The following is a 24,747-nucleotide window of genomic DNA, read 5'->3' on the forward strand; positions in this document are numbered from 1 at the left end:
AAGGCATGGCATGGAGATCTGCCGGGGATTGTCCCTTCCAGGGAGTCCATCTGTCGACACAGCTTGGGGGCATTGGTCCTGCTGGACGCTGAGCCCAAACTGCTGCTCCTGAGCTCCCACCTGGGGAGACAAGGGCAGCGGGGACCCACAGCAGGGAGGACATGGGCCTTGGTGAAGAAATTCATCTGCTCCGAGCTGCCACTCCTCTTCAGAAATCTGCCGACTTCAGCTTCCCTTCACGTTTCTAATGAAAAGCTGAACTTGCCTTCCCGTTCCCTTCCCTTCCCCAAGCCAGGGAGAGGCTGGAAGCGCAGCCAGGGCTGCGGGGTAAGTGCTTTCCCAGGCAGCAGGGCTTCCCCGCCTCTTGCTCCTCTGCGGGGAGAAGCAGGAGGGAGGACTCTGCCCGCCGCGGTTGTGCAGGGGCCAGGGCTGGAAACCGTCCCTGGAAAGCCCTGCCTCTGCTGGGTTTGTGGTGGGGCAGAGCCAGGAGCAGCTCCTGCCTGGGTTTGTTAGGACTGGGGAGCGAGCCGAAGGAGGGCTTCCAGCAGCAGCCATGGCTTGTCCTGCTCCAAAGCACGAGGCTTGTCTGGGGGCTGCAAAAAGCCTCTCCCCAGCTGCCCCAGCTCACAGAAATGGGAAGGTTTGTGCTCGTGGTTTTAGTCGTGCCATCCCACTCCGTGGAGGAGGGGAACATTCAGCTCCCCTTGGTCTGCTACGTGCCTCAGCTTCGCCTTTTGCAGAGCAGGTAGGGTTTTGTGTGAAGCGGGGTGCTGTTACCCCAATGAGGGGTGCAGTTCGGTGCCTTAAATTCCTCTTGCCTTTCAAGGAATTAAGAGAAACTGGTTCCACCCCACCCACCCGACTCTGACATGTTACCTGCTGATATAAATAAAATAAAATACCATGGGTGAAGCCTTCCTGAGTGCCGTGCAGCTCCCCACGTTCTGGTGTGGCTCCTCACAGTCGCACAGTTGCTGCCTTTAAGTGTGTTTTTTTTTTTTTTTGCTCTTGCTGACTGAGAAACCCCTGACAATTGACTATACGTGGGACACCATGAGATGACTAAGTATAAGATTGTGCCAAATGAGAAATTAAACCGACTAAAGCAGAGAAAAATATTGTTCATTTGTAATAATGTTGGGGGTGAAAGTCAGTGATAGTAAGTAAGTTACTTTGAAGCAGAAATGTGAGTTATTTTAGTTATAAAGTTGCCTGCGTCCCTTCTTTTTCGTGCCAGGAGTACACAGAGTCGCTGGCAGTGCTGAGTGACGGTCCCGGTCCCATACATTGCACTGGCAGCACTGAAGCTTGCTGTGACTTGGCCCTGGCCAGGGAGGAAGAGGGGCTGGGAGGTTAGCCTTCCTCCCAGGGCTGGGGTGGCCGGCCAGCATCTTCACCTGAGGCACAGTTCCTTGGCATTCCTTAGGCCAGCGCTGCTTCAGGGCTGCTTCACTCACCCCTGAAAGCATGGTGGGCTGGCGTCCATCATCCCCTTGGGCTGGCGTCCATCCCCTTGGGCTGGTGTCCGTCCCCTTGGGCTGGCCAGGGCTCGGTGTGGGCACCGGGGACCCGTCCCCAGCAGCAGCTGGTTTGTGTCTCAGAGCTCACAGCCCCATGCCGTGGTGGCCAGCGCTGGCGTCACAGACAAAACTCACTGCAGGTTCTGTGCTTCCACCTAAACATGAGGAGGAACTTCTTTTCTTTGAGAGTGGCAGAGCCCTGGAACAGGCTGCCCACGGAGGCGGTGGAGTCTCCTTCTCTGGAGACATTCAAAACCCGCCTGGACACGTTCCTGTGCAACCTGCTCTGAGCGGACCTGCTTTGGCAGGGGGTTGGACTAGATGATCTCCAGAGGTCCCTTCCAACCCCATATCATTCTGTGATTCTGTGCTTGAGGCCGCAAGCAAGGACGTCAGGAGTAGGTGACTCTGTAGCATCATCGTGGTTGTAAGAATGGCTTCTTCACAGCATTTTCTTTCTGTGGCTCAATACTTCGTTCTTTTTTGGAATCTCTCCTGCTCGCCCCACTCTATGTGTGTGGTAATGCAAAACCGTCTATTTCTGCCTGGTCTTTGATCTTCTTTTGCAATTATATATCAAATGGAGTTTGAGAAATGTCAAGTTGAGCCTTTTTTTATTCATGTACAAGTGCTGCAATGGTGTAAACTGCTCTTTGAAGCTGGAGGAGCTTTGAGTTCTCATGCAAATGTTGCATACATGGTTTTGAACTTTATTTCTGTACTGCATAAAGCTTTGTGGATTGCTTCTGACTTTGCATGTTAATTAAGCAGCCTCCCCAAGCAGTGCAAGTGTTTTATCCTGGAAGGCTAATGTTATAAAGGAATGTGTAGAGGTGTCTGTGCCTGCAAAGGCCGTGGCAGTCTGTAACAAGAGGGACTGGGTGGGCTTCTCCCCTAGAATTGGGGAGAATGGGGGACCCAGGGAAGGTCCCACCATCATCCTCTTCCCCACAGATCCATCTGCGGTGCCGTGTGTGGGAATTAGCTTGTTGGCTCGGGGGCCTCAGCGTGGCAGACCTATTCTCGACAAGTTTCTGTGCTGCTGTTAGAGGTGGTGCTAGAGAGTTTAAAGCCTTGGAGTGTAGAAAGCAGAGTGTTGACAGAACGTGGTATTTTAATGAGATTAAAGTAGCCTTCGAATGGTCCGTCTGCCCAGTTCCCGCAGAAAGCCCTTGTGCTGGTTCATGTAGAGTCTGTAGAGACAAAGGCTTGAATCTGTCACTGTAGTATGTCACAGCCAGATACTGTTTTTTGTCTATGTCCGAACAAACCTAAAGCTCCTCTGGAAAAGGAGGAAGAGGAATGAGTCTGTCCCACGCGTGTCCTTCTGCTGGCATGAGAAAGGCTGCAGCTCTCCAGGCAAACATTAGCTCTGCACTCCAGGCAGAGCTTGGCATCGAGGCGCCTGCATTAAAAATATCCTGTCCCACAAAGACAGCTTAGTTGTGAGCCAGCATATGGCACATTAATGAAGATGTGCATAGAAATTGTCTGTGTAGATGCACAGAGAGGCCTTCTGTCTCATGGAAAGGCGCTTGTTAAACTGCCCAGTATACCCTGAGGAATCTGGAGTCCAAACAAGACTTGTATAAGCAGTTTCTCTGATGCCAATGACTAGGTGAGTGTGAAGGGGCTGGTCGTGTGCCCGGATTGGTAATGCAGCTGCTGCTGAGCGGATCTGACTTCTTGAAGATGGATCTGTCCTCTTCTTTCTCCTCCGGTTGTCTCTTCCAGTATCCTGGTGCTGCGCCCCAGCAGTAGTCTGTGCCCGAGCCTTGACTTGAACGGATGCAGGGTCAGACCCTGTCCCAATAGGCACAACTCTCCGAACAAATTGGCCCTGGCTGGGTATAGTCAGCTGAATAAGGTCTCGGTGGCCTCGTTAGCTTGGCTGGTCTGCCGTTCCTGCATTAGGAGATGGCAAATGATGAGCTTAGAGGGAACCTGAGTTTGAAGCTGCAGATGGAGCAAGGACTTAGTGCTCCTGCCCGGAGCACGGCTGAGTTCAGCTGGATATCAGCCCCACTGCCTTCAGTCACCTTCAAAATGAAGGATGTTGGGGAAAGCATTGCAGAGAAGAAACGCAGATGCAGGTCCGTTGCTTGTTCCCTCACGCTTTCCCACTGGAGCATCACTAAAGTCTTTTGTTTCACTGCGGACCTGGTTTTCCACCCATGCTGGTAGCACTGGGAGGAGCTGCCTTGGGCTGACTCTCCAGAAGGGGATGGCTCGCTGCTGTGGGGACACCTTCCCCCTTGCTCCTGGAGCACATTACACCATAGCAGCTGGTGTTAAGCTGTTTCTGGACTTTAGCAGGGGAAAAATGACTTGCTGGAAAATACATCACTCCCCTCTAGCAATAATGTATTCTCCTTGCACTTGTCTGTTCCTTGCTGGTCTTCTCCATCCCCACTGGGGATTTCATCCAGTAAGGGCTCCAGGTAGCCCTGGAGCTATCAGCCCTGCTGATAGCTTTTAAAATTTTCTCCTAACTTCTCAGCTCTGAAGAGACATCAGACCTATGTCCTGCTTAAAAACAATCAACTGCTTTAGGGTGATGTTGTGCATACCTAGACACCTCCTAGACCTAAACCAATTACACTCAGTAAGTAAAAAGCATTGAGGACATCGAGGATCCTCTGCAAAGGAGATACACAGAACAAAAATGTCTATTTGAGGATCTGGAGACCGATGTGCTCCTGAGTATCACTGTGCTACAGCACTGCAGGCTGTGGTTTGCACCATCTCATGGCAGTGGTGATAGCAGGAACACCTGGACTCTGTTCACAGAGACCTTGGGAGGCCTTGAGTAGATAAACTCTGTGTGTGTGTGTGTGTATCTGTACGTGGGAGAGACCACAGCATTCTGCAGTACTGGTAACACACAATACCATTTGCAGAAGTGATACTGGAAGTACTCCAGCATCGTTGACCTGATAGGATGTGCATAATGCTATCCACCAAATGTGATTCCTTCCACTGAAAAAAATCACATCACCTTTTTTTTTTTTTTTCCTCGATGGGAGTGTGTCTCTGCCTTTGAGTGGAGGGGGAATTCAAATTCCCCGTCCCCTGCAGCAGCTCAACTTGCAAAAAAAAGTTTCTGTATCTGTACATCAACTCAGTGGACTTCAGCTCATGTTCTGCCGATGCCGTGCTCCCTGGCAAGCATCCGCGCTCTGCGGGCATCCTCAGGACAGGTAGGAAAAGGGGATTCTCTTTGCAGCCGGCAGACGATGAAGCAGCTCTTTTTCCTGAGCTGTAGGCACTGTGCACAGAATCTAGGGCCTCAATTTGGTGCAAATCTAAACCAGACATGCTTTAACCAGAAACTAAAAACAATAGGAACAAAAAAAAAAAAAAAAGGAACAAAAAAACTCTTCCAAAAAGCCAACCCTCCCCCCAACCCCAAAGCCGTATCTTCAGATGCAGGCAGGAAAGTTGAGGAGCGTGCACGGTATCTGCCTACTCCAGTTGTTTCGGGGCTCGTTGGTGTGTGTTTGTTAGATTTGGCAGCAGCACCACGCACCAGCCCTCTCCCTGCCAGCGCAGGGGTGGGTGATCCGGCTGGACCAGCCCTGCTCCAGCTTAAAACAAACCAATGCACAATATTTTGTGATGGCTTTTGCCAGCCCGATCAGTGCCCTGATATTCTTCAGAGAGAAATTGCCTTCATACGCTGGGGCCAAGGGCAAGAGGTTAAGTCGTGTTCATGTGTTTAACTATATATTTTTTTTTTTTTCTTCTGCCACACATGAGACGTGCAGAGAGCTTTTCATCCATCCCCTGTTGCCTTTCCTGGCTCCTTCCCTGGGAGGATGTGGGTGTTATCCCTGTTTTGTAATGTGTCTGACAGCCCACGGGCTCACAGCAGCGCTGCTGCTGACCAAAGAGTTTCCTCTTGAGTCACTGTGTCAAGACTCAGCTTTTTTGGCTTTTGTCTTGAGAAATTTTTGGAATATTTTATTAATTCTGTTGGTGGCACACTGGTAACTACACATGTGGCATCCCACATTCGCCCACAAGCTTTTCATGGGTGGCTTCTGTCCCCCTGTGACCCAGCCCAGCTTAGTGGAGCAGCAACAACAGCCCTGCTCGTCCCACGTTGTACCTATGTAGAAAACATGGCTCTGGCACCGATTTCTGGCTGCCCAGCTGCGGATCTGGTTTGTGAGGAGGAGCTGGAATGCCAAGATGGTTCATTTCTCCAGTGGGAAAAGGGGCGAGAGCGTGCCGTGGATGCTGGGATGCGGTCCTAGGTGCTTCCAACGCGGTGCCTTCGCTGCCGGGAACGCTGCCCTTCAGCACAGCCCTTGAGAAGTACAAAGCTTCGAGACGGTTTGAAGAACAGTGAGGTTTATAGGAAAAAAGGACAAACTTCTTTCCTGCAAACAAGCAGTGCTGTTTTACCGACGCTGAGCACGCCGAAATGAGAGCTCCTTTGAAACCGCCAGTGAAATTCGGCAGGCGGCAGTTACAAGCATTAAATCAACGTTTCAAAAGTGTAAACCTATTTGAGTTTCTGATGCAGAGAAAAGCTTTTGGAAAAGTCTCATTTTTGTTCTGGTGATGGTGGACTTTTCCACGTTGGCTTTTGTTGTGCCTTGCAGACTCCTCACCGCCCCGGTCCTGAGCTCCTGCTCCAGGACCGGCGATCCCCAGGTCATGGTGGCTTTTTCTTTCTGGGGCACGTTTGAAAACTGCCTTTGGGGCTGGTGTCTTTTTTTTTTTTGTCACCAAATTCTCCATGAAGGTGAACGTGCAGTCACGAGTTGTTCAAATGACTATAAGAGCAGCTGAATGGCCTGTGATAAAGTTTATAAAGATAAGTAAGCCCAGAATTCAGGTTGCTCTCTGTAGCCTGTTCTCTCTCCTTTTTTTATCCTGTTCCTCCAGCCAAGACTGATTATGAAGTGCTGAGGCTGGATATTTTTAAAACAAGAGTAATTTTATTAATCTTACTAAACCTTGTAGCTGGAGAACAAGGGACACGACCTGTTCCTGTGCCATCAAGTGATGAACTGGGTACCTGCAGGGTGTCAGGGGACCCTCTGTGGTGGAGGCACACAGCTGGACCCCCGAGTCCTTGTGGGATGTGGGGCTTGCAGAGGTGGGGTAGCTCTTGGTGAAGGACACCTAACGATGCTCTGCAGGGTGGGGTGAAGGTGCCCAGGGGGCTCCCAGGTGGTCCTGGCTGGTGTGAGGTGGGCCATGTCCGCACTGGCAGCCCTGGAGCAGGAGGGATGCGCGTTCCTCCCTGCGCTGAACCGCTTCGGATGGCTCTTAAGCGGTTCGCGAGTCTTCCCCTTGTGCCGTGTGTGACTCATCTGGCCTCCTGCCTGGCCCTCTCTGCGCCCTTATCGAAGGAAACTCTGAAATCATCGCGTGCCGGGGGAGCGAGCCGCTGGCTCCTCTCGCTCCCTGAAGCCGCCTGCAAAAGCGCTTGCTTTTACCTCGCCTTGCCCCTGCCTGGGAAGGGTGGCCGCTGGAAAGCTGAAACGAGATGCATCTGATGGCTCTGCAGATCATAAGATGTATCTCTGCGGGGATTGCTAATGCTCTGCCCCGGATAAGAGTCTGTTGTTTTCATGTTTGTTTTCTCTGTGTTCGTACTGCTTGTACAGCAGGGAGCCGCGGCTCTTGGAGCACACCCTCTCCTGCTGCTTACGCCAAAGAGGCCGTTGCCAAAAGCTTGCTCGGCTGCTCTTGGAGCCAGGGAGCTCCGGGCAGCTTGAAGCGCCGCAAGGATTCGTACAGCTCTGCCCTGTCCTTACTGACCAGCCCACTTTGCACGAGGTTCTCCTGGTGCCCCGGGGAGGCGAGCTGCTCAGCCTGAGAGAAGAAAAAAAATCCATTTGTTTTCCATGGCTCAGCTTTTTGCTTTATTTTTAGTTTTCAAAGAGTCTGTCCTTTATTCGGCATCCCTAAACCTTGTCCCCAAGGGTTGGAGAAGGCTGTTAGAAACCGGCCTCCATGGGATGGTGATATAAATAGGTATATAAATAGGTGCAGCGGGCAGAGCCACCTGCGAGCCTCACCCTGCTTCCATCTGGCCGCCTGCTTGAATTGCAGCCCCGGTGCCCGCAGCGATGCCCGACTGCCACGGCCATGGCTCACCCGGCACTGCCATCCCTGCACCTGGGGGCAGCCTGGGCATGCTCCCCTGCAGGGGACAGGCCTCCGACAGCCTCTGTACTTGAAGTTTGGAAGGAAACCATCCCCCTGCTGCTGCCCTCGGAACCCTCCAGTAACAAATTTGGGAGCTGCTGACCGCCCCAGCGCAGGAATGCCAGCATCACCTTCCTCTGCGGTGCTGGTACCTGCAGAGCCAGGGAGCTGGGTAGCATTCCCCTCGTGCTGTGGTTCTCAGCAGGTTCTCCTTCATTTGCTTGGGTTTACTACACTTCAGGTTGGTGCTGTGCAATTCACTGTTGTAGTGATGGTTGGATTTGGACACTACGTGGTCTGAAATTCATGCAGGTGTAGAAGCAACCAGCCCCCGCGGTTGGGATCTGGTCCATGGTGGACCAAAGGGCTGCGGTAGCGTTTCCTTCTCGATGAATCTTCTCTGCACCTGCAACCCTTTGAGCATTTGCACAAAAAATAGTTATTCCTGTTGGAGCTCAACTGAGTGATGAAAATGAGTCTTATAATGGAAATGTCCTGCGTGGGGCTTGTTTGTATCAGCGAGGGGCAGAGCTCGATTGTGGGACCCCTGTCCTGGAGCTGTGCTGAGCCCGGTGCCCTCGGGCATCACTTCCTGGCACCCTTGGGTGCGGTGTTCAGGTGGTCTTCATGAAGCACATTTTCCTCTGCATCGCCTTAACTCAACTGAAATACAAAAAATAGTGATTGCCTAAATGGTCAGGCTTTGCTGGGAGCTGAGTTGTGAACGAAGGAATTCCTGTTGTGAGAGTTTGGGGGTGAAATAACGTATGAGACGCACTGACTGTAGTCATTTGCTCCCAGCACCTTTGGTCTTCTGGGGTGGTGGGACCTCTTCTTAATGCAACTTATCTGTAAACCTGGGGGTTAATATTAGTGGAGAAAACTTGGTCGCTTCCCCTCTGACATACTGGATGGATGTCATGGCATATATGATTGGGACAAATAATAGTCGTAGTATTTCTTAATGCGCATTTCAACATTTCTGCTGATTTCTAAGGCTGCTAATCTTTTTTTAACTTCATTTCAGTTAGCCACGTGTTCTGGGCCGTCTGCCTCGTGTCTTTTTCCAGTTTCGCTGAAGGAACTCCTCCAGCTTTGCAGGGCTGCAAGATCGGTATGAAAGGCCAGAAAAACGCCAGAGGTGAAAAATTATCCTTTGAGGAGTTCAGGCATTCAAAGTGTAGTTTTACCTCTCGCTCATCGTGAGGAGCATTAAGGGAAGTGCTGGTGCCAGCAATGCTTTTGTCGTGCTGCTGTTCATGGGGAGAGCACGCAGGGATCTGTGCACCCTCTGTCCCTGCCTGGCCAGGGAGGAGGATGTGCTGAAGGTCCTGCGCTTTGCAGGAATTTAAGATCATTACTGTCCTGGTATTTCAGCAGCAAAAATTTTAAAAAGTAAATCTGTACACTGTCCTTTATAAAAACCTTTAAAATACGGCTTAAGTGCCGTTCTCCAGGAAACCAGTACAGCACAGGAAGGACATGGACCTGTTAGAGCGGGTCCAGAGGAGGCCACAAAGATGCTTGGAGGGCTGGAGCCCCTCTGCTGTGAGGACAGGCTGAGAGTTGGGGTTGTTCAGCCTGGAGAAGAGGAGGCTTGGGGGGAACCTTAGAGGCCCTTCTAGTCCCTAAAGGGGCTCTAGGAAAGCTGGGGAGGGACTCTATCAGGGAGTGGAGCCATAGGACGAGGGGTAACAGTTTTAAACTGAAAGAGGAGAGATTCAGATTAGGTATTAGGAAGAAATTCTTTACTGTGAAGGTGGTGAGGCACTGGAGCAGGTTGCCCAGAGAAGCTGTGGCTGCCCCATCCCTGGAGGGGTTAAAGGCCAGGCTGGATGGGGCTTTGAGCAACCTGGTCTGGTGGGAGGTGTCCCTGCCCAGGGCAGGGAGGTTGGAACTGGATGATCTTTAAGGTCCCTTCCAACCCAAACCATTCTGTGATTCTGTGATAAGCCAATGGGTGTCAATTGGAGAATGGTCTTCTCCATGTCTTTACTTTAAAATGTGGCTTTGGTGTGCTATTCTCTTCCTGATCAATGGTATCTATCACTATGAAGGTCTAGGGAAGAAAAGTTATGCTCGATAATTAGTATGTACTTAATCACAGGTAGGAGAAGAATGCATCATTCTTCCCAGAAACTATAACCTGCATCACTCCCAGTTTTCTCCAAAACAGACCAATATACCCCAAAACTGTGTTATCCTTCCAACCTTGGTTGTTTGCTTTTTGTTTTCATTGCTTTTCTGAGCTGATACGTTGCCTGATTTCTGAGCTGTTGATGAGGAGACCAGAAGAGCCTCTCTGTGTGTTTTAACTTCCTTGCTCTTCAATCCAGCATGGTAAGATTTGCCAGCTTTTCTGAAGTGTGAGAGGTTCCATCGCTCAATAAGGAAGATAAGACAAGCATAAGGAATATATGATAAATGTAAAGAATTTGCTGTGTTGGTCTTTTTTAATTAAAGAGTAAATAAGAAAAAAAAAAAGCCTGTTGAGCAAGTTTGTGCACTTACCACAAGGTTACCTGGGCAAGGAGCAGAATTTAGGAGAATGAAAAATTAGGTTTAGGATAGGAAACAGGCATTAGGCGGGGGGAAAGTGGAAGGGTGATGTGTAAGTTTAGGTAATGGTACAGAGGGCAGATAACCGCGTCGCAAAGCAAAAGGCCTCTAGGTAGGGAGAGTTACTGAAAAATGTATTTATACTTGAATCACAGCCCTGCTCTTCTCCCTGGAGCCTGCGCTGGATCAACTGCAGAAGTGATGTGGCAGTTTATAAAAGACTCTGTCAATAAAGGACTGATTAGAGAAGATAAATGTGTAGCAAAAGTATTAGGTGTTCAGTAAATTCCTTTGCAAGAGATTTGTAAAGTCCAGCTAAATATAGCAAGTTATTTTTAGAAGTTGGTGCTAGCCATTTACTTCTGGCAAGTGGAAAACCCTTGTCAGTGTGTGAAAAATGGCCTTTGTAAAATGTGTCAGTATTTCTGAATCCCCACAGCATCCAGAAGGCCTTCAGGGGCACTCGGAAGCAACTCGCTGTGCGTTAATGCAGAGCACTGTCTACACTGTCCTGGGCTGGTTTTTAATTACCTAATGATAAATATCTCTCGTTTATGGAGCAACAGGACTGCTATTTTCCTTGTGAGATTTTTTTGCTATTTTATGGAGCAACAGGACTGCTATTTTCCTTGCTTGTGTCAATTTGTGTAGGTTTGGGGCTACCTAGAAGGCTGACCGGAGGATTATTTTATTTTTTTCCCCCTCATCTGAAAAAATCAACATGTTTTTGTGTTCAGGCAGCTGTAGAGTATTTAGGAGTGTTCTGTGAGTCAGGACTTATTACTCACGTTCCTAATGGCACATCTGGGCTCAGTCAGGGTAACTTCATTGATTCAGAGTTGAGGTATTTTGGTGGGACTTGATGCAGTTAGTACACGCTGAGTAAATACAAGGGCTCGGAACAGAATCCAGCCCCTGGGCCAAACATTTTGTGTGTTGGCTCGTAAAGCTTTGCTGCAAGTACAGAGAATCCCCTGGAGGCGATGGGTCGGGTACCACATCCAGAACCTCATCTCTGGGGTGGCAGCATGGATGAACTCCCATCTCCTTCATGATGCAACTCCCCGGGAAATTCTTCAGTGGGAGTCAGTAACAATGGGCACATTCTTTTTCCTTCAGGGATCACAGCCCTCTCATTTGCCTGCTGGAGGAAAAACTGGTATTTCTCATGTTCTGCATGTCCCGTTGCTCAGCTCTCCACGAGGAAGGAGAAAATGTTCCGTAGTGACCAAGCATCGAGAGGAAATGTAGGTGCATCATCAGCTGCTGTGCATCAGGGTCTTGCAACATTCCCTTGAAAAACTGGATTTCCAGAGCTCAGTTCCTAACCCTAAAATTTGTTCTTGGCTTAAAATGTTCTTATTTAAGTACAGAATGAACTTTTATTGTCTTCTGTTTGTTTGCTTATTTGAAAGAAAAAAAAAATTGTGTGGCTGGTTTTGATATTTCTGTTTTCAAGTTGGAGAAGAGGAGAGCAAAATACAAAAATGGAGCTCCTCTTTACGTTTGATCTGTTTATTTGTATTGCTGTAGCTCCAAATCCTTTGGGTTTTTTTCCTTATTTTTCCAGCTTTGAAGTAAGATTTTGACAATTACAAGTAGTCACGAGGATGGATGGTTGAAGCTGTTGGTGAGTTGCTCTGGGCAGGGCACCTCCAACGCTGTGGTCTGGCAGATACAGAAGCTTAGGAGCAGCTTGTTTCTGTGTGTCGGCGCAGGCGGGGAGACCAGTTAAAGTCGCCTCTCAGTGTGGGCAGGGGTGTCCCATCCCCTTCCCAGGGACAGGACGGGGACGGTGCAGGCTGTTTTGGTTCAGCTATCCATGCTTTTGCCTCTTTGTATGTAGCCTGGTTGGAGACAAGTGAAATTAAGCACTTCCTGTCACCGACTGATGATTGCTATAGTGATGGGGTGAGAGGTTTTGTCATTTTTATTTTGTTTTCTCCTTAATTTGCAGTGCCCTGTGCAGGGAGCAGCGTGCGACTGAGGATTAGCCAAAGAGCTGCTGAACCCACTGCCCGTTTGGCCCGTGGGCTCCCGGAGGAGCAGTGATTTTTACCTGGCTGTTCCCTAGGGAGAAGTAGAGATGGTGCTGGATTTACCAACCGCTGCACAGCTAATAAAATGTAAAATAATTGAGTTAGCCAGGGTTGTTTAGGTGTGAATAACCTGTGTGAGGGTAGGGGCAGGCTGGTCCTAGCAGATGTGGAGTGTGTGCTCTGTGACCAATCTTCTACGCAGTAGGAGGTTTATTGTTGGGGTTTTTTTTAAAGTGTTTATTTCTAAAAATCCTCCTGCTTTCTCTCTGTACCTCTGTGACACCCAACATCATGTTGTGTCCCTGTGGTATTAGATGAGGCGGTCCAAGCATAGCTCTTCTTTTCTGGTGCACAGAGGTCCTGGTGGTCCCTGTAGCTGTCACCAGTGGGTTGTCACTGACACTTCTATTTCCATGTACTCAGGGACACGTTTGCCTCTCTCGGCAACAGGAGACCGTTGCAATCACACAGATAGAAAGTTAAATAAGTGCGACCCTCCTCTGAGGAGTACAAAGCTAATTAAAGAATACATCTCTGACATCTTGAGCATCACAGACCCTTGAGCAGCACCTTCGTGCCCGTTCTCCAGCCGCATCCTCTCATCCCTTTGGCAGCATTAGGTGGTACACAGGGCTGTGTTCCCCCACGGGGTCTGTCCTGTGGAGATGGTTTCCTATTTTAAATTATAAGCACTGGGGCAAAAAAGCAGCACCACAGTCCATTTTAGGGCTCCCAGATGTAATCCATGCTTTTTCAGAAGCCCATGGGTTTTGCAAAAATAGCAACTTTTTTGTGTTTGCAGTCTTTGGTTATCGATGGTTGCCGTGAAAGGTTGAAATGAGAATCCTTGCTAGGTCTTTGCTGAGCAGGCTGTGGGGCACAGCCCTCAACAGCTGCGGTCTCTGGAGGTATGTTTTTACATACATAAATACCACCAGAAAGTTCTTGGTGTACCTCTTAGGGCTGTAGCGAGGCTGTAGCTGGCACTCCTTCCCTCCCTCCTGCCGGGCACAGCTCGGCTGGGGTTACTCTGTGCAGAGAGATGGGACTTTCTTTTTACTAGAAGAGTAAATTATTGTGGCCGCAAATTGTGAAAGTTGGCATCGCTTACTGAACGCCGTAAGGAAGGAGAATCCTAGAGGATTCCTGATCGAATTAGTTTTGGTGTGTTTCCACAGAAGTGGGGCTGAGCTGTACCGAGAGCAGGCAGGACCTTTTGGGGATGAGACTTCGCAGGCTGTTCGCAGGGATACCCCTGGCTTGGAAGCACAGTGTTATTCCTCCAGCGACGGTCCGGCTCTCCGCACGCGTTCCTGGTGCTGTGTGAGCAGGGCAGACCCTGCAGCCACCTCTCTCCAGGTGGGAGATTCGGGTGTTTGGCAGCGTGTGTTTGTATCAGGGGGGGAAAAACTTCCTTGTGTCTGTTAAAATGAGGGATAACATGGGCTTATCTCTCCCGGCGTGGAGATGTAGCCCAGTTTTTCCACGTAGCTGATCTCTTCCGGCCCAGCTCCAGCTGCTGGCCGCAGTGGCCCCTTCCTGCTGTCAAGCTGCTTTCCTGCAGCTCATCCCTCTCTCCCTGACCCCCCCTGCCTTTTCCCCATCCTCTGCTGTCACCACGCCACCATTTGGGAGCCACTGAGGGAGGGGATGACTTCCCACAGTGCATGGCATTGCCCTGCATCAGGCACTGGTGCTGGACCCCACAGGGACACAGCCCCCCAGGCACGAGCATCTTCTGTCCCCTCGGTCGCTGGTGCCAGCAGGCGCTGCTGCAGCGGGGTCAACCATTAGAGCCATCCCTCTGTTAATTTCCCAATTAACACCCCATCGTCATTATAACACGCATAATACCACAGCAATACCCCACGCTGTCCGTCCGGTGTGTATATATAGGATTTGTCAGAAGCCGGTGTTCAGCCAAGGCTCTGTACGTGTGCAAGGACGAGTCACGTTGGTCCGTAGGAGTCTGGTTTCCATTAAACGCTCCTCAGGAGCCACGCCAGGCGTTTGCAGCTCTGGCTCTCCCTCCAGCATGTCCTCTCCTTTCCTAACCCTGCATCTTCCACAGTTGTATTCCTATGGTGGGGTCTGCACATGGTGCCGGGCAACTGCCCCAGCCACCCCAAGGGTGTCCTTGGTGGCTGTCATCTTGTCCTGGCCGCACGAGGTATGTCCCTGGTGGCTGTCACCTCAATGTGGGACACCAGGGATGGCTGCCACCTTCAGCAGCCATTAGCTCTGGCTGGCACGGTGGCACGGTGGGGTGAAGGCACACGGTCACTGCTCGCAACCAGGGCTTCCTACACCCGACTTTGCTGAAGGTGAGGATGAGGATGGCTCCCCAAAATGAAAAAAATTCCTTGTCCCAAGCGAAACCAAACAGCGCTGGGCTAATGAAGGGGCTCTCATTGTTTTTTTCACTCTTAACCTAATGTGAGATGTGGTTTCTAGCACGTCCACCTGAATTTCCTTCAGCTAGAAAGTTGGAAAATAAGCTTTCAGGCTAGACAACATTTTGAAAGGAAAATGTAACTTCAATCAACTATACCGTTTCTTTTTTTCAGATTAAAATTTATTGTGTTTGGCTTTCCCGAACCCTTCTCTGCTCTTTCCCTACCCCCTGTTTCTATAAAACCCAAAAGGCAAGCAGCTCGCCAAGGACCGTTCCTCCAATGCTGAGGCTAAACGCTGCGCTGACACACGCGATGGAAAAACGGTGCTTGCGAACCCTCTGTCCCGTACAGCGGGATTTGTACTCACAGGGACACACGCAGCCGCTGGAAGGAGACAGACGAACACCAGAGAGAGGGACAGACACCAGCTGGGGCAGGCAGGGGCGATGATGGATCCAGTGGAGGTTTGGGAAGGTGGGATGCAAGGAGCCGTCTCAGGTGCCACTGGCTTTCAGAGGGGCTGCTCAGGGACATTTAAAGGGGGTGATTGAAGTTCACCCACTAATAAATGTAGCTGAAGCATGAGGAGAGGCTGGGCAAGGGCCATCAGCAGCATCCAGGGATGACGATGAGCGTTTGCAAGGGGACAAAGATTCCCCTGAGCGACAGCTCAATGAGAGCCTCCGGCCCCAGCCTGAAGCGAATGCTGCGGGGACTGAGAGTGAATTATTTGCTGAGGTTTTCCATCAAATCAATGACATCATTCTGTGCTGGAGTTCACCCATTTACGGTCTCTCAGCTCCCCTCCCTCCTACCCCCCCCCCCCCCGCCGGCAGCTGTGCTTAAATAGCCACATTCAGGCCTGAATCTGCCCATTCAGGAGTGAAGGTTTGACCCGTCGGAGGAAACTGCTGAACGAAGCTTTTGAGGGGAAAGCGGGGATTGTGTGCGCTTCGAGGCCACCCTCCTCCCCGGGATGGGGACCTGGCTGTCCCCACATGCCACCATTGCTTGGGGAGGGCTGGGGATCACTGGGATGCTCCTGACCTAGGGACAGGGGAAGAAGAGCAGTCTGGGGACCTGCTGGGATCCCACACGGGCCATTTGGTTCCTTTTCCCAACGTCCAATTCAATGTTGTCCAATTTTTCTCTCCCCTTCACAGCAGTGTTTTGGAAAACCCCGTGTTTGCCCCTGTGGTGATAAGTTCTTTTGTCACTGAGTCTACAGTGGAAAAGAACAAACAAAAATACACCCAGATCACCATTTTCCTTAGGCTAGAAATGCAGGGGGGTGCCTCTTGACTAATTCACGCCTCATTTTTGGCTGTTAGTTCCCCCCAGATTCTTACAGCTGATGCCAAAAGTGATGGTTCTTGTCTTATTTTTTAAACAAATAGACAAATTAAAAAAAAAACCAACAAAACAAAACACACGATCCATGTACACAGAATTGTGCTGTTAGAGCAATCTTTCCCCTGGTTTGCCCAAGCAGGGGGGGGGGAGCTGGTTGCACGTTCACTCCCGTGCACTCACGTCTTCCACACTCCCAGCTTCCTGAATTTCAGAAAGCGCCGCCTCCGGTGCACCCCCACAGAGGAATCCAGCCCACCGCTGTGCTGGAGTCCAAAATTAGGGAAAACAGCAACATAAATCCCCACCTCGAGGGCTGTGTCCAGTTTTGGGCCCCCTACCACAAAAAAGACATCGAGGTGCTGGAGCGGGTCCAGAGAAGGGCAACGGAGCTGGTGAGGGGTCTGGAGCACAAGTCTTATGAGGAGAGGCTGAGGGAGCTGGGGGTGTTCAGCCTGGAGAAAAGGAGGCTGAGGGGAGACCTTCTTGCTCTCTACAGCTCCCTGAAAGGAGGGTGTAGAGCGGTGGGGGTCGGTCTCTTCTCCCAAGTGACAGGCGACAGGACTAGAGGAAACGGCCTCAAGTTGTGCCAGGGGAGGTTCAGGCTGGATATTAGGAAAAAAATTTTTCACTGAAAGGGTTATCAGACATTGGAATGGGCTGCCCAGGGAGGTGGTTGAGGCACCATCCCTGGAAGTGTTCAAAAGACAGGTTGACGTGGTGCTGGGAGACATGGTTTAGTGATGGTGTTGCATTTTGTTGTTTTGTGGGTGTTTATTTTTGTCAGTTAGGTTGATGGTTGGACAAGATGATCTTGAAGGTCCCTTCCAACCTAGAAGATTCTGTGATTCTGTGAAATCAACGTATAATATTATTCCTTTGCTTTCGTTTTATTTTCCACATCCTATTCCCTAAGGTCAGGCAAGTTCAACCTCCTTCTGTTTGTATCTCGGGTATTTGCTGTTGGAGAAAAACTAACCCCCCCCCCCAAAAAAAAAAGTATTTTAAGTTTGTGCAGGAAGATGTGGGAGAAGGACTGTTTTTTTCCTGGGGTAAAGCGTTACCTATGGCTGTCACAGCTGTCACTAGGTGGGTGATTTCGGCGTTGGGGTCTGCTGCGTTGTCACTGCCCCGTCCCGGCCGCGGTTCCTCTGCCAGTCTCAGCAGCCGCCTTCACGACAACGGAGCCACTGACGAAGCCGCGAAGCAGCCGCACCAGGATGCAGAGACAACAAAGGATCCTTTTGGCTCCAAACTTCTCTGGAAAGTCCAAAAATAATTTGGGCTGAGCTACCAGCCACCATCAGGAAGTGTCTTTGCTTCGAGACTGAAGGTTTCTTCAGCGACGGGCCAGGAGCGGGTCCCAGGGCCATCTGCAGCCGCTCTGCCCAGCACAGCTTGAGCCCTCTGGCTCACGGCACCGTCAGACTTCTCTGAGGGCCTGTTTGTGTCTGTGACCCCCTAAAGAGGGGCAGTTATTTTGGGTCCTGTCTTTCTCCCCACGTTTATTTTCTGACTCTACACATTTTTCTCCCGTATAATGAATTACTACGAACAGCGAGAAGCCTGTCTGACAGCCTCCCTGCTCCGAGGAGCTGTGCTGGTGCGTGTGTGGCACTGGGGACATCTACTTCATCTGAAGCCGTGTCTTTTCCTGCAGGGGAAATGAGTTGGTGTCTCCTTCCGTACAGAGCAGGACGTGAGGCTATTGATCGGCCCTTTGTACGATTCAGTGCATCCATTAGTATTGCAGAAGCATTTTCAACAACGCCGAGAAAGAAAAACAAACCAAACCAAATGCTCTCTGCAGCCTCTAATGGATATTAACTTTGCAACACTTTCTGAAGTGCTTAAATTCATGATGGCTGTGGATTCGTGATGGCTGTACAACCGCCTGAAAGGAGGGTGTAGAGAGGCGGGGGTCAGTCTCTTCTCCCAAGTCACAGGCGACGGGACAAAAGGAAATGGCTTCAAGTTGCGCCAGGGGAGGTTCAGATTGGATATTAGGAAACATTTTTACACTGAAGGGGTTATTAAGCATTGGAATGGGCTGCCCAGGGAAGTGGTTGAGGCACCATCCCTGGAGGTATTTAAAAGACAGGTTGACATAGTGCTTAGTGACATGGTTTAGTGATGGTTTTTATCAGAGTTAGGTTGATGGTTGGACTAGATGATCTTAAAGGTCCCTTCCAACCTAGACAATTCTATGATTCTATGATTTTTCTAACCACCTCACTATAGTTTTGTTCCATTCAGACTAAATTTCTAAGACTTTGCAAAACAATTGCAAAAATACACAACCTTATTGCTCTGTCCTTTTCCAGGTTACTCGTCGGCAGTACAGAAATTCTCCCAGACTTTGCAGTCCTTTCAGTTCGACTTCATTGGTGACACACTAACGGATGATGAGATCAATATTGGTAAGTTTTCTTCTTTTTGATGCAAATTTTCAGTAACTGAGAAAGTCTCTCCTTTGGGAATTTGCCTGCCCTGATGGTTTTTAAACATCCTCAGGAGCCGGGTTCCTCGGATGCCAGTCAGCTATTCCATAGCGTATTTTACAAAGTTGAACTTTCACGGGTAGAGTTTCACATTCCTAATTCAGCGGATAATTTGTGGAGGTTTTCCACGGCTCCAGCCCTGCTCTGTGCTGCCAGGCTCTGGGGAGGATGGCGGTGCAGCGCTGGCCTCCCAGCAAGTCCCATTTCCCAGTGCTGCAGGTGGAGTGGGAACATGTGTGGTGCTGAGCATCGGCCACGTCTCCGGATCCAGGCAAGTGCTGCTCCTAAAGTTGCCTCTGCTCCGCTGAAAATGCCTTACAAAAACAAAGTGGCCCCTTCACTGCCCTGAAAAAGGGAGCAGGTCTGCAAACTGCCTGGAAAAATGAATTGCTGGATGTCGCATTGTTTGGAAAATAATCGCCGGTCTCTGCCTTCGCGGCAGGGAAGCCTGTGGCACCAGTGTCGTTCTACTCCCCGCACATCTGTTTGGGGATTAGCAGTCCTGAAGCCATTTTATGTCCCATGCCAGCCCGGTGCAACAACTTTGCAGATTACACAGCTGCCAGCTGCACCCCGGGAACTAAACTGAATGGCCTAAATGCCCTAAACTCAGTGCTTTTCAAATTAATCCCGCTCTTGGCTGGGCTAGTGTTGAATGGTCGGTGTGTGGGTGCTGCGGTGGTGGCAGCCAGCAGGAGGCACAGCAGAAAATCCTTCAGTCCCCCAAGGGTTGACATGTCCCCATGGGACAAAACTCGGGGGGGGGGGTCCTGCCTGGGCTGAGGGGATGGGGCTGCCCGTGGTGGAGGGCACAGGGCGTTAGCCAGGCTGTTCCTGGGGGCTGAACAGGGGGGGAAAAAAAGGGGGGAAAAAAAGAACAAAACCCAAAGCTTTTGTCAGGCTGTGGTTGAAGAGCGGCTGCAAGTGTAACACTGCTGATGTCAGGTCTCTCGGCCATCGCTGAAAGGGGAAGGAAGTAAAGTCTGTTCTTTGGGTTATTTTATTTAAAGCAATTTAAAGCAGATTGCAGCTTGCCCTTCAAAAATCTGGTTTCCTTTATGGAAAGTCTCTAGGTGAAACCCGCTGGAAATGAGTCAGCGTCCGAGTCTAATGGCGATAGAGGTACTGCGTTTCCAAACTCATCTGAATAAGGGAGGGGAAATCGTTGTCATATAAATGCCTCTCCTGGGAGCAGAGGGATCTGAAGCAAACAGCCGCCCAAGGAAAGGAGCGTCCCTCTTCTCGGCTGGAAGGGACAAAGCTCCAATGTCCTGCACCCATGTGCCGGTCGTGGGTGGTGGTGAGCCGGGGCGATGAGCCGCTGCGGTGTGGCCATGGCACTCGGTGGGCGAGGAAGAACCTCTGGAAACAGCCGAGGTTGAATGGGGGGATCGTGGGCAGAGGAGAGCAGGGAGAGATCGCAGCAAATGTAAAAACACTCCGTGGTGAAAGGAGCAAGTTTCCCTACTTCTGTTTTTGTTGGGGATTATTTGCGTTGCTTTTTCAAGATGAGGTTCATGGTGAGCTGTGTTCCTCCTCCTGCCCCAAACCCCGCGGCGCCTACATCCCCAAAACAGCAGCAGGGCGTTGACATCTCCGTAGCAGCTTCCATCTCCTGCAAGGGTGCCAGAGATCTGCGTGGGAGCGTAGGAGCTCATTTGATGTGCAGGATATGGCAATGAAGGAAAACATTCACAAGCACTTCTTATAGTACTTCAGGGAACGTGTTTGATCTGTAAATATAACTAATGGTGTGCTTCTCTCTTTTTATGTAGGCAGAGAGCAGGCTGACACCCCTGCACGTCGGGTGGTGGCTTTGAACACTGCAAGTGGGAGTCAGGACACAGACGCTGGGTTGATGTTGTCTGTCGCGAGCAGTGCTTTGCCCCCGGGGACGTTAATTGTGACAGACGCACCCGCGTTACACAGCAGCTGCAGTCCCTGTGCCGGTCACCCACGTGGGACCCAAATCAGCAGCTCCTCCAGAGATGAATGGAGTAATTTACGGGGAGATTTAAATTAGATATTAGGAAGAAATTCTTTGCTGTGAGCGTGGTGAGGCACTGGCACAGGTTGCCCAGAGAAGTTGTGGATGCCCCATCCCTGGAGGGGTTCAAGGCCAAGTTGGATGGGGCTTTGAGCACCTGGTCTGGTGGGAGGTGTCCCTGCCCAGGGCAGGGGGGTTGGAACTGGATGATCTTTAAGGTCCCTTCCAACCCAAACCATTCTATGATTCTATGATAATGAAATCAGATGGAGTGTTTCTCCCTCCCATGCACGGGAACCTGAAATCCTGCTTTTAAACAGCTGATGCTCCTGGCCGTGGCCTGCTAGTCACTCCCAGGGGTGACAGGCAGTGGTTGCCACCCTGCTCCGCTCTGCAAGGGTTTCCAAGCATTGACACAGGCCAGCAGCGTGGGTCTACTCTGGTGCTCCTGGGCACCACTGGTTTGGCAGCGGGGTGTAGCCTGAGCCATGTGTTTGTGGTGCAAGGACAAATTCGGTGGGTTGCTGTACAACTGCAGCCAGGAAATGTGTGCCTGGACTCTTCCTGTAGAGGAAGAAAAAAAAACCCAACATCTAGTGAAAATTTTAGGCACTGATATTTTTCCTCTAAGTTCAGAGCTGGATCCTCTTTCTCCCCGTGATAATTCCTTTCCTGGCTTGGGCTCCCGGTGTCTGTGCTCGCTTCAGGTTTAACACCGTCCTGAGTAACCACAGTGAAAGTCAGCGTGTCGGCCCTGTGGTCGAGCATAATAAACTATTAGGACATCGCATGTGCCGGGCTCTGAAGCCCTCTCTCTGAAAGAGAACTCAGAAGTTACTGACTCATCAAGAAGGTTACATTTTGATGATGCCAGCTTGAGGGACTGTGTCACGAGGCTGTGGTTTTTCCCCTTTTGTGTCTGTCTCAGCAACTGCAGAGTGAATCCTCTAACACTGGAAGCTCATACTCGCTGGCTGGGCAGCAGCATTATAGCTGGTTTTTAGCAGAAGGACAGGTCCTTCTCCTAAGGTACCGCCTATGGATGAGGGGAGAGCGTGCTCAGCTTGCAGAGCACAAATGCATCCTCTCCCCTTCTCTGTGGGATGAGCTGTTGCTGTATGTGCCTCGCTAGACGCCTGATTTGTTTCCTCCTGCGTTACCCCTGCCATGCCAAGAGCTCTGGTGTCAGCCGGGCGCTTCTGAGGTTCTTTGGTTCATTTTCAGGCAGTTTTTAAATTGCTTAGCAGCGGTCAAGCGCCTCTGCATGCTTTGCAGCGAGGGCAGGGTCTGAACCACAAGCACAAGGAACTCCTCTAAATTTTACAAATCAAGCCATTCTGTGCTTTCCACATGGCAATGGCAGGGTGAGCGTGGAGCCGCCGGGACCTGTCCCCAGCGCTGCTCCGAGCAGGACCGGCTGAGAGCCGAGCAGGATGCTGCTCCCATAGCTGGGAGGTGATGAGCGGCACTGTGGGAACCTCTCCCAGCTAATTCCCAGGTAGTTCCCAGGTACAGTGGGGCAATCAGATCATTCCCCGCAGGCGTTCAGCACACAGCCACGCTAAATGCGTAGGCAGATGTTGGCCCAGCCTTGTCTTACAGCCTCCCGGAGAACCGAGACTTTTGCAGTGCTCCTCATTTCAGTGCTCTGAGTGCTCTTCTGGTGAGAGAGGTTTTCTTCCCTGCTACAAATTCAGCCCCATCCCGTGTGGTTCTTCGGTGGGCAGAGAGAAGGGCTGAATGCTCCCTCTTGGTGGTAACCCTGTAGGTGTGGGGAGAGTCAACTACGCCTACCTAGTCTCTTTTTGTTCCCCAGGCTAAATAAACCTTATTGTTTCAGTTTGTTCAAGGAAAGGTTTCGTGTTGTTTTTGTTGTAGTTGGACTCCCAGAAAAGTGCGGATCAATGAGATATTTCTGTTTAATTTTTAACATTTTGGGTAGTGGTGTCAACGTCTATGAACATTTCTACACCTGCTGCCTTTCCTTCCTAGGTACACGGACTTTGTGCTTCGTGTCGCTGAACGTAATCTTTATGATTCTGGGCTGTTTTCATTTTACAGACTTGTCTTGGTCCTAGAAAGCACCTGCAGCTCTTCCCAGCTCAGGCAGAGGTACTTGGCCCATTCTGGCACTGTCAGCAATGGTCCAGGCAGGACAGAGCCCATCCTGCTGTGGTCCCTGGTGCCAGCGGCTGCCCCTTCCCCTTGTTTGCTCTTTCTCTGCCACCTCCCTTATCAGCTTTGCAGTACAATTCCTAATGAAAGCTAATTAACATTGTCTTCCCTTCCCAGGGCGTTATCTCCTTCATTATTCCGGGCAGGAGGCCCTTCTCTCCCAGTGCATAAATAAATACCCCTCGTGGCTAGCATTTAGCGATGGCCTGGCCTAACTCAGTGTCTGCCAAAAGGGGCCACCTCTTCTCTACCTTCAGCAAGCCTTTAGACAGCGATGCTGGGGTTGCTGCCAGATTCGGGTACCCCGATGTGTGTCCCATACCCCAGTGCCACATCCCAGTTCCACTGACCAGCCTCTTCTTTTCTTTACAGCCGAATCCTTTAAGGAGTTTGCAGAGCTGCTCCACGAGGTAGAGCTGGAGAGGTCCATGATGGTAAGATGATCTGTTCTCTGGTAATCACTACCTCGTCGCAATGTTTAAATGCTAAATCACAGCCAAGCGGCACCATGTAGCTTGGTGTGAAGCTTCCTATGGGAGGGAAGCTGGGAGCACCAGGACGTTACCCAGAGAAGTTGTGGATGCCCCATCCCTGGAGGGGTTCAAGGCCAGGTTGGATGGGGCTTTGAGCAACCTGGTGTAGTGGGAGGTGTCCCTGCCCAGGGCAGGGGGGTTGGAACTCGATGATCCCTTCCAACCCGAACCATTCTATGATTCTATGGTTGTGCTTTTTACCACATCTGGTCCACGGTGCAACCATGGGGTGCCCTGAGCAGCCAAGGGGAGGTGCTGGGCAGGGAGGGGGAGAGGTTGTCCCACGCAGTGTCCAGCACCTCTCCTCATGCCAGGCAGTCATGGAGCCCCAGGGCCCTGCCATCTGCAGCCAGTTTGCTCCGCAGAGCCAGGTGTGCCTGAGCTGGTAACAAGCTGGTTTTGTGATGAAACAAACTGCTAAAGAATAAGAAGCAAAGTGTATTTTTATCTTCATTTTTGCTGGGCGCGAGCACACAGGTCCCCCTGTGTCCCTGTCCTTGCCAGCACAGCTCCCGCAGGGTGATGCGCTGCCTTCGGTCTCCCGCTGCGTTGTGCCCTCCGCCTCTCCAGAGCGAGTGTTGGCTTCCCGTTTCACTCCTAATTCCAGGAAAAACACGAAGGTTAGGCTTGGTAGAGAGCTTTTACAGCATGCCAGGAATGTGCTGCTTGGCTCTGCTTTCCTCTGCCTCGTGCAGCAGTGAGAGCCTGTGCCAGGCTGCTGCCTGGGCCAGCACCGCAGGGGTGGCTGTGCCGGCGGGACGCCACCGTCCGCTCTGAGGGTCCGCAGGCAGGCAGGGACCGGGAGGAAACCAGTAAGAGGCTGGAGGAAAGCAGCAAGATATTTCTTTATTAATTACATGCACGGTACAATGGCTCCTTGTTTCAGTGGGTAAGTGGGTGGAAGGGATCATTTCAGGGATCATTTTAGGGATGCTGTCCAACTTTTATAAATCTTTTAGGGTTTTTTTGCCCTCCACTTGCAGGACCGGTCTCTTTACAGTAGCTCACTCAGAAGGTTTCACACTCTCACCAGGTTGACCAGCTTTAAATTACCTGAGGGCTGCTGCTCCGGCAGACTGGTGCCCAGGGTTTGATGGGAGTAACGCAGCGTTTCAGGCAGAGGGCAATGGCTCACTGCACAGCAGTGCCAGGAAGGTAGCAGGCTGGGGGAAACCTGACTGTCATCTACAGGATGTCCCCAAAGCCTCATGTGTCATGACTGAGGTTTTCTGTGTATTACACGCAGGGAAAAGTGGGTATGGATGAGTTAAATGACTGCATCTACAGCCAGAGAACAAGTTTGCAGTCAGAGGCATTAAAATCTAGGAATTCTTGGCTCCTGGCCCTGTTCAGTCTCTATCTAGGAGAAAATTAATCTGCGTCCTGTAATTAAACTGTTTCTTTCTTTGCGCTGTAGGTGCAGAACGCTAGCGATCTGCTGATCAAACCTTTGGAAAACTTTCGGAAGGAGCAAATAGGGTTCACCAAGGTAAGGCTTGTTTTTTTGTTTTAAATTTAA

General features: G+C 50.7%; 1 protein-coding gene across 2 annotated transcripts in view; it reads left to right on the forward strand.

Annotated features, from left to right (window-relative positions):
- OPHN1 (oligophrenin 1) overlaps nt 1-24,747 on the forward strand; it is a 63,743-nt gene that overhangs the window by 3,778 nt on the left and 35,218 nt on the right. For both annotated transcript variants that reach the window (XM_074147120.1, XM_074147121.1), the window contains exons 2-4: nt 18,357-18,452; nt 23,068-23,129; nt 24,646-24,717. In XM_074147120.1, coding sequence (XP_074003221.1) covers nt 18,357-18,452; nt 23,068-23,129; nt 24,646-24,717 — 230 coding nt within the window. The remainder of the gene's footprint in view (nt 1-18,356; nt 18,453-23,067; nt 23,130-24,645; nt 24,718-24,747) is intronic.

Source organism: Numenius arquata, chromosome 5, assembly GCF_964106895.1.
Source record: "Numenius arquata chromosome 5, bNumArq3.hap1.1, whole genome shotgun sequence".
NCBI classification, from domain to species: Eukaryota; Metazoa; Chordata; class Aves; order Charadriiformes; family Scolopacidae; genus Numenius; species Numenius arquata.